Source organism: Coenobita brevimanus, chromosome 38, assembly GCF_032717465.1.
Source record: "Coenobita brevimanus isolate Jiangsu-jjx chromosome 38, ASM3271746v2, whole genome shotgun sequence".
Taxonomy (NCBI): domain Eukaryota; kingdom Metazoa; phylum Arthropoda; class Malacostraca; order Decapoda; family Coenobitidae; genus Coenobita; species Coenobita brevimanus.
The window spans coordinates 50,405,797-50,419,207 of record NC_136991.1 but is presented as its reverse complement, the minus strand read 5'-3'; the positions used below and the strand labels follow the sequence as shown (position 1 = coordinate 50,419,207).

The 13,411-nt window shown below is 43.3% G+C and overlaps 1 protein-coding gene across 1 annotated transcript in view; it reads right to left on the bottom strand.

Annotated features, from left to right (window-relative positions):
- Positions 1-204: 204 nt before the first annotated feature.
- LOC145396464 (serine/threonine-protein phosphatase 4 regulatory subunit 4-like) overlaps positions 205-13,411 on the bottom strand; it is a 52,150-nt gene continuing 38,943 nt past the window's right edge. Inside the window, exons 15-18 of the mRNA XM_080269840.1 lie at positions 13,126-13,239; positions 12,845-12,959; positions 11,793-11,955; positions 205-1,263 (exon numbers count right to left, since the gene is read on the bottom strand). Coding sequence (XP_080125966.1) covers positions 249-1,263; positions 11,793-11,955; positions 12,845-12,959; positions 13,126-13,239 — 1,407 coding nt within the window. The 3' untranslated portion in view covers positions 205-248. The remainder of the gene's footprint in view (positions 1,264-11,792; positions 11,956-12,844; positions 12,960-13,125; positions 13,240-13,411) is intronic.

Below are 13,411 nucleotides of genomic sequence, written 5' to 3'. Positions count from 1 at the left end.
TTCTTCGTGACAGGTATCAAATTCTAGTTTTAATCTATTGTTACAAATCAGCACTCAAGACGAAGAGATGCCAATTTTAGGCCATGTCAGAGTAAAATGAGTACAGTATAATGATTGCTACCAGAGTGCAGCGTATGGTAAGGGAACAGATGCCTATGTTGGTGAAGTGGCTGTTGTGGTGGGTGAGTGTCAGGAACAGTGTAGATTTGTTGTGTACTGACTAGAGAAGATTTGATAGTAGGTTACCACTAATTTCTAGAGGTAGGGAGGGGAAGTTTGCTAGCAGATTTGTTCCTGCTCACTGCTGCTGTTGCTGCAGCCGGTTTAGGTATGGCTGAGGAAGAGCGGAGAGGCTGGCGGGGTCCAGGGCCAGGAGAAGGTGGAGTTACCACTTGTTCTGGGGTGGAAGCAGTGGAGGAGGTGCGTGAGGGGCGGGAACCCCTTGAGGCAGGGCGGTGAGGTGCCAGACGAGCTAGGGATCGCAAATCCTCCCTACCTGGGGAAGAGCAGCGAGAGGAAGCAGGGGAAGACCCAGTGCTGCCTCCCCGGGTGCCAGATCGAGGGAAGCCCTGACCAGGAGTCTCCATACCAGGGGAGGAACAGCGAGAGCCACCGGGTGAAGAACTACAGCTTGTAGGCCTGGAACCCCGACCCCTAGGGGTACGCACCTGTGGCTGGCGCAGACGGGAGCCAGCAACATTTAGGGTGCGTGGCCGTCCTTCACCTTCTTGGGGAGAGGTATGAGGTGAGGAAGTGCGGGAGGAGTTTGGGGAAGTAGAAGGGGATGTGGGGAGGGCCAGGCGGGAAGGAGAGGTACGAAGGTTCTCATGACTGAGGGATTTGGTGCGAGGAGGCAAAGGGCCTCGACCAGAAGACGGACCCACAGTTGACACAGGGCGGCCAGGGCGGGAAGGCGGTCGCAGTCGTCCCGTCACATCGCCTGCCCCACCCCCACTGCCCCTCCTCTGGCCTGGACTGGTCTGACTGTCCTGTCGAACTGAGTCTGAGCGGTGGGTGGCTGGTCCAGGTGGGGCAGGGATCCTGCTAATCACCAAGGGCTGCCTCAGGCGCGACCCACCACCTCTTCCATCCTGACTGCCAGGAGAAACTTGCCCAGGGTAGGCATGGTCAGGGCGGCGCCATGGATGGGAGCGGCCAGGGACAGAGCCAGGGCGGGGCAGCCTGGACCGCAACACGGACTCGTCAATGCGCACGCCGGCATCAACCAGGAACTCATCGGTGGTGGGGTCCAGGGTGGAGAGGCTGGGGAGGGAGGTGTGGTGAGGAAGACGCCAAGGAGGAGAGGCAAGGGGTGCTGGTGGTGGGCGGGGGCGGGAGTATGGGGCAGGGATGAGGCAAGGTGGGATGCGTGCCAGGGGGTGGAGACCTGCCTGCAACCATGAGGCTCCTAGGGGACCAATTGGGTAGGCTGGAGGGGAGGACCAGGGGGCTAGTTCAGCTGTGTCTAGCAGAAAGAAGGAGTGAGGCAGAGGAGTCTCTCTCACCCCCCGACGGCCCCCACCCCCCTCATACCCATAAGGGGGATACGGGTACGGGTCTGCTGCCTGGTAAGGGTCAGGACTGAAAGGGCCAGGGCCAAGAGTCAATTCATCAGGGAGGTCATAAGTGAAGTGGGTGTGGAGGGTTGGGGGGTAGAGGTGAGGTGGGAGGGTGGGAGGCAGATTATGATACACATAAAGGTCATCTTCGTCCTCTCCCATCCGGTACCCACCATCCTCACGGCCCCGTCGGCCTCCATAATGGGAGGGCTCTCGGGGGTAATAGTGGGAGGGAGGGGCTGCAGTGGGAGGGGGACCATACTCGGTCAGCTTGCCTAAGGTGGAGCTGGAGCGGTCATGGCGGCGCCGGCTGAAGGGGTCACTGGCTTCTTGAGGATGGTGGAGTGGCCGATCGTGACGCATGTGGTGGTCGGAGAAGCGGTGGTCGTGGCGAGGGGGTCGTGCCAGGGTGTCGTAGTCCGAGGGGTGGCGTGGTGGAGGCAGGGGTGGGGGTTGGGAGTCATCTGGGTCCTCGTCGTGGTGGTGGCGGTGGCGGGTGTGCTGAGGTGGCCACGTGTACATCCCATGTGGGCTTGGGGGACTGGCAGTTGGGAGGGGGCCAGGGGGTGGAATAGGGCCGGGGCGGTACAGGTCCTCGGGATCATCAGTGTCTGAATGGCTACCCCGGCCATCTATGGACCAACCTCGTCCTAATTTGTGGCGTCGTGGTTCCTCTGGGCTGGTGTCAGCAGAGGCCACCTTGCGACGCCATCGTGGCCGGGACGTCCTCAGCCAGAACACCTCCCTGGCCGACCGACCAGACCCGCTCCGTTCTCCTCCCCTGTCCCGTTCCCGCCGCTCGGCCAGACTCTCACGGGATCCAGGCTGATCATCCCGGGATCCCGAGCACCGATCCCGGGGCCGGCGCGAGGATGGATCCGAGGGGGAGGACAAGCGGGCCGTTGGGGTGGGGCTTGTGGGCAGGGGTGGTGAGGCTGGGCGTTCGGGGCTCAGTAGTGTTGATTCGCTGAGGTCATCATCACTATCACCTTCATCACTCCACCCAGACCCAACACTGCACACGCCAACACCACACACACACACACACACACACACACACACACACACACACACACACACACACACACACACACACACACACACACACACACACACCAGGTATCATATACACACCATGCACCATATACATAATTTATACCAGATATCACCCAAAAAAAAGTCACATGTATACCCCCCCAAAAAAAAATGCACACAAATATACAAACAAAAATAAATATAAGTACACACACACACACACACACACACACACACACACACACACACACACACACACACACACACACACACACACAGAAAAAGCTGTGTTAGTAAGGGGATACAACAATAACACAATTAGTTAGTGGTGCCTGAACCATTAAAATCTTTGTCTCCTGGGCCCCTTTTACTAAAATTTTGCTGAACTTTCCTCTTATGCTCCTGTAATTCCTTCTGCACATTTCCCTTCTGAATATCCACATTTAATTCCTCTTTTCTACTTTCCTTCACCTTTTTTGTTTTTCAAGGCTCCTACAAGATTGCATGCGTCAGCCTTGGTCACCTAATGGCGACTCTCCATGCTGCTCAATCTCTGGCAGCTTCCATATTTAGTCCCTTAACACTGAGGTCACACTCAATGACCTCACCTCAGGTCTTTTTCGGTCTACCTCTCACTACCCTACCCCCAACATTAACACCTCTCTCTCTCTGCACCCAATTGTCATCCCCCTTCCTCTCCACATGCCCAAACCATCTCAAGCTACCTCTCCTCACCACAACATTGATACACTCCAGTCCCATCCTACCTCTCAACTCTTCCATCGTAAACCTAGCCCTCCCAGGCCTTGAACTCAAGGACGCACTGCACATCCAACTAATCATTGCCATTTCCGTACATGTGAGCCTGCAAATATCCTCTTCCTCTACTGCCCAAGACTCACAACCATACAGCACTACTTTCCTAACACATGCCACATACAAAGATCCCTTAGCACAGAGGGAGAGCCCTCTCAATGTCAGGAGAGGCAACAGCTCCCTGAACTTCTTCCAACCACTCCTCACTCTAGTCACAGAGCTAGCTCCCAAATGACAAAACTCTTCCATACACTCAAGAGACTCACTAGCAAGTTCAATCCTTTCATGCTTGGCAATAACCACATGTTCTCCCTGACACATCGCACACATGAAATCAGCATTATCTCACAGTCTACCTCTAATATCACTACATCTCTTAAACACCCACTTATCACAAACACTGCACAAGATGGAACTACTTCCCACAACCTTGTGACAAATCGCACATGGCCATTCTCCCTCTTCCTTGGCAGTACTGCCCCCAGCCTTAGATACCATCACTTTTGTCTACATTTACTCTTAAGCCCTTGTGCCCCATACCACCTCTCCACTTCTTAAATCTTTCCTCTGTCTCCCTTTCATTCTCTGCAGTCAACACCAACTCATTAGCATACAACACCTCCTTTGGGAGTCCATTTCTGAAGTCTTTTTTTTCTATAATTCCTTCTGCACATCTCTTTTCTATATCCATATCTAATTCCTTCCTCCTACCTTCCCCCTTCCTTGGTTTTTAAGTCTATCTATCTACCTATTACTTAATGACTAAAGTTCATTTTCTCTAACTTCTCAGACTCTCTACTCCTTCCAGCTCATCTGATGTCTAGTGTAGTCAGACTGGAATATCAGTCTGACTAGTAATGAGGGAGGTTCATTCCTACCTCACAGCTATGGCTCATCAAATTGCATGCAACCAAGGCTTTGTGCTGAAGTTGTTCTGAGATTTCAAAAAAAAAAAAAAAAAAAAAAAGTTTGACATATTTATGTTCCCCCCTCCAAAGCTGGGCACAGCCTTAACATCCCATTCTTAGCAAAGTATAATAAAGATATTCAAAATATACTACAGCTGCTTCTCAAAATCCCCCCTACTATACCCTTAAGTATCTTCAGTGGTACAGCGGCTCCTCTACAAATGCAATAAACCTGCAGCAATGCCCTTTTGTTCTCTCTGGGAATAAGCCTTTTAAATGCTTATGCATAATGTATACAGTTTAAAATCTCACTCAAGATACTTCTCAACATTTATTTTCTCCCATTCTTCAACCCTAATTGTTCCACACTCTCTTACCAATGTTCAGTCTCTCTTATCCTCTTTCCAACTGTTGTACATAAACTTCCTTATATAATTCACAACCGGAAACTATATGTATCATCATCCTTTTCGTATGAGGGAAAATTTGCTCCCACATTCCAGTTATTCAACAAACCTCCAAGATCCAACCTACAACCATCTTTCTCTCACATATCAAAACATGCCACACAGCAGTCCTGCTCTGGAGATTTTTCAGTCTTTAACTTCCCCTGTGAATCATTCTCCTCTCTACTTAAGTTACACATCTTCAAATTTCCTCCTTCCTCGTCTGGGTATACCCAAGAATGCCATCACTGCTCCACATATACAAGTCATATTTAACTAACGTAATATTTTCACTCTGTACTAATGTCCTCCTCATCCACCCCTCCGTCTCCCAATCTTGTGTAGCCCTAACAGCAGCATATGGGCCTAAGGCTAAAATTATAAATAAAGTTTTCTCCATTCCATGGGAGAGAGAGAAAAAAAAGGGGATAATGGTTCAGGCACCAGTCACTACCACAACACAAAAGCCATAACAACAAATCTTTAAAGACGAATTACCCTATGCACTGTTGTTCAGTTCTGAGAATCATCCACAAAATAACTACCCCTTGACTTATAAGTATTATTACTGTATTACTAAACTGTATGTGATCAACAAAAAAATGACAATGCAGGAAACATTAAGTAAACTTCAAAACTGCTATCCACCTGAGTTCGTCTACACTTGTACTACTAACACGAGCTTAAAAATTATTAAGTAAAAAACATTCTGATTACTTATGATTAACTATACCTGTCCTTTCAAATCAGTAAAACAAATATTTATGGCGAAACCTCGGTTATCATGACACTGATGGCTGAGGGTGTCAAGGGAGCAACACCATCAAGATACTCCAGTATCTTTCAGTCCAAGTTATAAGTGTTACATATACAACAGTAGAGAGGGAAAATTCTTGTTGAGGAGGATCACATCCTCTAAATTAATTTTACAGAAATATTTACTTGTATTACTTTGTACTGAACTCAATAACATCACTCTAAACCAATTTCCAATTTACACTGGACTGAGAGTTTCTGACCACAGCTCTCTGATATGTTTGGGGACATGATCAGAGGAGACACAAGCCTCAGGTACATGGCTACTTCCAACACAACCGCTGAGGCAGCGTTGCCAGATCTCCATTCTATTACAGTGATGGGGATTCTGCCCTCCACTCCCATTCCATTAGAATTGTATTTCCAGTATCAACTTGAACCATAAACAGTAATTAGAAATACCAACAATCAATGTCACAATAATCAACACTGTACTGTATACAGTGGGTTCCCAATATTTGTTACTAAAATACCTTGAAACACTAGTTCAACTCAAGATTAACTTCAGCCTCCAGTTCTTGGGAGGGGAGAAGTACACCATAAACATATCCTTTTCACAACTTAATCTGAATATAAGGTATAACACACATTCCTATAGCAACAACCACACCCAACATTTTCACATAATGCATTCTTGACTTAACAAATATATATTAAAAAAAGAAAATAGATGTAACATAATATTTTGGTCAACTTAAAATACAATACATTCATTCCTTGCCATGCAGCCATTCACAGGCCCCATAAAGCCTTCACTATACAAAGAAACTTCACACAAAAAAAGCAACTTTCAGTACCATAAAGTAGCAAACTCTTATATATACAGTAAAAACTTCATATAAAACTGTAGAATGCAATGCAATAGGAACCACTGCCATGAATAAATCTTTGAATAACTAAAGAAAATACCATTAAAAAAAAAAAGAATTCCAAACTTAAACTGACATCGTATTTGTCACTTTCATAACAAAACACAAATATGGATATACAAGCCAACAGCAATAAATATATTTAAAAACAAAACATTCTTAGGCAATATCAAGACTGCCCAACTAAAATCAAAGCAAAATATTTAGCGTTAACCTAAAACCACAGAAAATAGATGAGGCACCCAGCTGCATATAACAAGGATCTCTAACCTCTTTCAGGTTGGTTGATAGCCAAATGCAGTCAGACTGGAGATTGATCTGACTGCTATAGTAACCAAGGAGACTGACTCATACCTCATAACTAAGGCTCACTGAACATCATGTAATTACAGTATGTCATACGAGGTCTGTACAGAAAGAATCCAACATTAGGCTCTAAAAAAATAGATAGCTAACCTGTTGAGCTGAGACACTAATCCCCTCGACAAAGAAGGCCCCTTCTGGCTTGACACATGTAGACCAGCAGTCTTTCCACAGCCTGAAACATTTTTCAAAGTCGGTTTTTGTTATCTCCTGCAGGTGCTTTGCTGCATTTATCATGATCTCTTCTGTCGTCTCAAATCGGGAACCCTTCAGCAGAGTTTTGAGATTGGGGAAGAACCAAAAGTTGGATGTCTAGTGAGTAAGGAGCCTCCCAGACCTGTGGGATGTTGTGCTTGGCCAAAAATTCCTGAATCAGTTGAGACGAATGGACGGGGACTCATGGTGCAGCTTCCAACTTGCCACTTTCTCAAGGTGAGGTCTCTTCCGCCAAACTGTGTCATGAAGACAACGGATAACGTCGAGGTTGTAATCTTTGTTGACAGTCTGACCTTCAGATGTGTATTCATGATGCACAACACCAAAGTAGTCAAAAAAAAAAAAGTCACCATGCGAGTGAATTTCACCTTGCTACAGACCTGTCGTGCTTTTTTAAGCTGAGGCCACTGGGACGAATGCTTTGGTTTCTGGGCCAAACCCATACACACATCTCACCTCCAGTGATAACAGTCTCCAACATGTCTTTAGCAATGTTCATCCGAAAGAGAAGATCATGGCAAATGCAACGAAGCATCAGCAGGAGATATCGAAAACCAACTTTGAAAAATGTTTAAGGCAGTGGAAAAAAAATGCTGGACTACGTGCATCACGTCGGAAGGGGCCAACTTTGAAGGAGAATTAGTGTCTTAGTTCAACAGGGTAGCTTAGAACATAAGATTGGTTACTTTCTAAACAGACCTCGTAGTATTCATGTTGTTGAAGTACCCCAGTTCTTTTATAGTATAACAATAACAATGATATAATACGAAGTTCCTTTTTTAACATTCTAACATTATGGTAAAATTCTAATCCTGGATGACCAAGTGCATTAAAAATGTATGAGCATGAAAAGAAATTTAATTAATGAAAATTTTATCTGTGAACTTGGTGTTATGTCCTTATGCAGCTGAGCACCTGCTATGAAGAAAAGATATACAATATATATCATCTGTGAAGAGACTCATAAAGTGAGTTCAGGTATAAGAATAAAACAATATACAGGTAGCTAAAGCACAGAATATCATCAAACAGTCACATAATGGAGTGGGAAAAAAGGAGAGGGGAGGGAAAAAAATAATCCATATACAGTTTAGTCCTCATCATGGCAGTTTTTTTTTTTTTTTATTATATCCACATCAAACTAGAGGAAAAACTGCTCCTGAAAGGTACACTCTTGCCTATAAAGCCAATCTGCAAGTCTGAACAAATTTACAGTCCTATATCAATTAAAAAATAAAAAATAAAAATATCAGAACACATCAATGACTGCATGATGAGGGCTGCGTGTACTGTATTACCATGTATCTGAAACTATATTAAAAAATATAGTACGCAATATGCTGAGGGCTGAAGCAGTACCATGATGCACTAAAAAATAAATTTCAGTAGCCATATTATGATGTGCTTAATGTATTCCTGAAATGCAACAACATAACATGAAGCTGCAAAAGAAACAAATAATTAAAGGTAGATAATCCTAAAAATAAAAATACAAAGAGATTCATATTGCATTCCTGAAAGACAGTGAAGGAATGGGGGCAAAATTAAACGACAAAAAAGCATCCAAAAAGCAATAATAATAATAATAATAATCATCATCATCATAATATAATAATAATAATAATAACAGTAATACAACACAGTCCTATTTCCAGTAATGAATGGGATGGGAAGGATCTAGAATCGGGAAACTGAAAATACAAAGGCCGAACAACTACCACCAAAGTACCAGAGAAGATGGCCTATTCACTCATTCACTCATCATTCATAATCATTTGTTCCAGTCTATATGCAATATCCATCTGCACTATATGCTTCATCTGTATCTTAAGCTATTTTTTGCAACATCTGTGGCACTGAACTATCCCACTGACAACAAAAATAAAATGAAGAGCCAGAATTCTCATGTATATTTACAGTGATACAGTATTTCATTCATCCATTTCTTGTTTGTCAATGCTTTGAATTCCATAACTTTCTTAAGTGCTTTTCTTATACACAATTAACTTTGCAATCCATCATAATCATGGTGTTCCATGCCTCCTTCCTACCGCTCTCCAACTCACCTACACCCTTTTCACCACTAGCTATATCCACTTCCTCAATGTGCTCATAACATCAAGGAAGACTTTCTCCATCCTATGATGCAAGACACACTAGATGAAAACTGCTTTTTAAAATCTGGCTGAATAATTTGTAATTTAAATTTGTTCAAAATCATAAATGACGTTAGAACATGCTAACTGCTTTCCCGCTGTTTTGGCATAATTTTGTCCTTTCTTTTGAAAGGCTTCATACATGGATATAAGTGTCAGCCTTGTTCACCAGATGGCAGCTCTCCATGCAACACACTCCTTGAGAACACCTCTAAGCAATCCCTTAATCTTAAGGGAGTTTTTTAGGGCTCTATCTCATCTTCTTAAGTCTAGCTTTCTTTGCTCTACCATCCATATTCACACTCACTAAACTTTTCATCCAATTTTCATCCTCCATTTTCTCAATTTTCCCATGCCTTCAATTTTTATGCAATCTCTCAGCTGCTCAACCATTACTATCCCATTTACAGCTCTGTCATTCAAGAAAATACAACACAACCATCTAACAATCCTCACCTCTGTGCACTTAAAGCTACATACATTATTCTTTTTCACAGCTCATCTTGCACTATCATAAAGGAATAAAGGAAGCTGATGTAAACAGATCTTAGAATACAATGATAAAGATGGTCAGACTAAGTCACTAAATTCCAGCGTCAATGCAAAGGAAAGGGAGTTGCTAGGCTCCTGCCCCCGATTCTTTTAAATACCCTTTGCTAAACTCAAAAGATGAAAAAATAATAATAATAAAGTACTACCTACATCGCACAGCCTTACATATAATGCTTCAGGGCAGAACAAAGGTACGTAACGTATATAAAAATTGCCAAACAGGGTCTCTTTCATCTCTGTAGCAAAAATGTAGATGATCCATTGTAACAAGTGAAAATGTTGGATGGGAGAGAGAGACAGGTTAGGGCTTGAATTCTTTACTTTCTTTAATGTTTTGGGCTACATTAAATTCTCTGAAGATGGATTCTATATAGCCTGAAACTTTAGAGGAAATAAAGAATTCTAGCTCTAACCTGTCTCTCTCCCACCAAACATTTCCCCTTAGAGCAAAGAGCTATCGCTGGAGAACAATGCATAAAAATAATATAACATGCAAACATCAATACAGTGTAAGAACTTAGCATACTAGCTGCAAAGGAAACAACAATGAAAGGGTCATAATTCAAAGCATAAAAATTTAGCACATGCACTTATATAAAACTACACAGCAACAACTGAAAAAATGAAATGGAGAAATACTGATGTGGTAAACACAAAAATAGTTTCCTGTATTGCCCACAACCTTCCTTTAGGAAAGAAGTCAATTCTCTACTCCTTACTGCTACACACATGCACAGTGAGGATAATGGATACGTCTTAACACAACCATAAGTCAACAAGGAGAGAAGTGTTGTAATTCCACTGTGTTTGTAAAGCACACTACAGTTCATTCATCTTCACTTGGCTAGGATTTTTGTCTTTTTGTAGTTCACTCCCTGCAGCTCAATGGTAGAATACAACAAAACTACAGCTCTACTGGTACATCCTTTCCATAACATTTCTTCCTCACTAGGACCACTCTCAAATGTTTATCTCTTAAGCCTCAGCATTTGACCTGGAGAGACAGCAATTTACATCTGAAGTGAACAGCATATAACTGTATGAGAATGAAGGCAGTGGTGTGAGGCAGGAAGTATGACAGGTACATGGACAAGATAACATGTGTGGCATCATCTCACTCCACTTCTAATTGCCTCTTTTACCAAGGAAAACTTTAAGCAGAGTTTCAAATAAATTGTACAAGCACAGAGCAGTTACAGCAACAGAGTCCTTGACTTATGGTTCGGTGGAGATAAATCCTTCACCCTCACTGTGTTTGTGTGTGGGAAATGGTGTTGTGGCTTCAACTTCTTTCTAAAGGAACCAACAACAACTTATCAGAAGCAAAAAATTAACAGCAACATATAAAAACACTGGTTCTAAATTAAATTTTAACTCCAGGTTGCAAAAAAATCCTGAAATCATTTATATCTCATGCTATATCAAGTTCATTACAGTTTTTCACTGTCACACTATTATTACCTACAGTACTGACCACCTATTACAGACTCATTCCATATTCTGTACACAACCTACTACCTATCATTATCATAAACCCATCTATCACCAACCAGTATATCATTACCATACACCTTGCCATCACCCAATGGCCTACACCGTACAACCATGAAATTTCTCACTTCCATCCAACACCATACACCTGCATCATTAAGCAATATTCCACCATGTCTCCCTCCTACCTCTATACAGTATTAGGTCAACTTGATGCCATTCCCCGTCATTTATCAGGATCATCATCATCATCATCATCCAGACCTCCTTTCCCATCTTAGGGCAGGGTGGTGATATAAATATCCCCCATAACCTTTCCTTGACTCAAGTGTACTGCAGTCCTTCTATTCCATTCCAACCCAGCTTCCTGTATGAATCTTCAACCCTGTCCCTCCACACTGCAATAACCTCAATAATCATTTAAATGTCCCTTGGCTACCTCTTCCAACAAGGATGGTGGACTCCAGGGAAACAGCAAATTCAACCTCTAGTACACCAGGTTCACATTCACAACAGCCTGTGGACACTACACCAACCCTCTCGCTCCCCCCTCCCCCCTGCTTACCGCATGATGGTGTGCTCATCTGGTGGCTGTTTGGGAGCATGAGAGTTGCTTCTGCGTCGTTCCAAGTAGCTAGGCAGTCGACCCACACCGGAACTACGACGCGCACTAGACCGTGAACTTGACCGTCGCTCACCAAGGCCATCACCCTCTACCCGCCCACCATCTGCACCAGGACAGATCACAGCAGAATATAAGGAGAAGGAAATGCAAAGAGAAATGGGGGACAAATATAGACTGAAAATTTTTTAACTTACCTTACACATCACCACCTTATCCACAGTTATTTCTGCTAAGCAAGTAGGATTCACATACAGAAAAGGGAGTACAACATATAAAGATACTTGTACTTAGCTACATCTTCCTCTAGGTCACACTGCACTGTGAGCTGCCTTCTCCATGAACAGCCATCGCTTCATTCTTTTCTAAAGTCATTCTAAGACATCAACACTCAGGGTGCTGTCATTTGAACTCTGAACCAGAAGGCAAAGCTTCCATTTGTAAGCAACACAGCATTAACTACATACCTCATATTTGACATATTCCATCCCTCAATATTCATCACCAGCCATGCTCTGATCTCTGCAATTTATGCTTTGACCTCTTACAACCTCATTTATGTGATATTTACCAACTATGAGAAGATTACGCTTTTTTTTTACTTTAGTACTGATGTGCATTTACTCAATCATCCATCTATCCATACAGGTTTCTCTACAGCCATAAAAATTCTTTGCAGCAAGCAGCAGGTATCTTTCACACAAACAATGCTTTCCATAATCTAGGTTTTATCTGCACCCTATAACCTCCACAAATATCATCCTTTCTCCTTTACCTGCCTTACTGCAAACAGTTGAACCAAACATAATATCAGAAGGGTGGAAACGAATCATAGGAGGGCAACTGAGAACGTGCTCTTGCTACTGATTCCCTCCCATAAGTTACAGTATTAGCTCCACTCTTCATCTCTGGCTCATCATAATCCCACAGACATGGGCGTCCCAGTGTACTGCCAACAACCTTTACAATATCACACTGTCTTAGATTATTAGTACCTGGTGATTTTTTGTCCTGGACTTTTGAGTCTCCACCCGGCCTCCGATCCTGCTGTTTCTCTCTTCGCTCCTCCTCCCCTTCCTGTCCTCCTGACTCTCCCTCTGGAGACCCACGCTAAATAAAAAAATAAGAATATGTTAAAAAAACTGCACATGCACTATACAGGTATCACACACTGAGCTGAGTTGCTACTACATATATTACCTCCAATTAACTGAAGAAAAAGGAATAATACATTTTCTTTCTTTCTTTCTTTTTTTTTAATGGCTGTCTTTCCTACCTGACTTTCACAGACTTCAATCTTATCCAAGAGAGAGATGGTGGTTGATATGGCTGCAGACACATCCCTGTCCCCTTCACTCATCAACAAGCTGCCCACTACAGTCTCCAGCTCCTGTCATGGTGGGATAATATGAATTACACTCTTTTTCACCTAACTTCATCCACATTTTTGCCCTTCTGCAGCTCATTTCACAAAGCTCAGTGGCAGAAAAAGACAATAATATACTGTGGTTCTACTTCCTTTCCACAGTAGTCTTTATGATTAGCACCATATTCAAATGTTA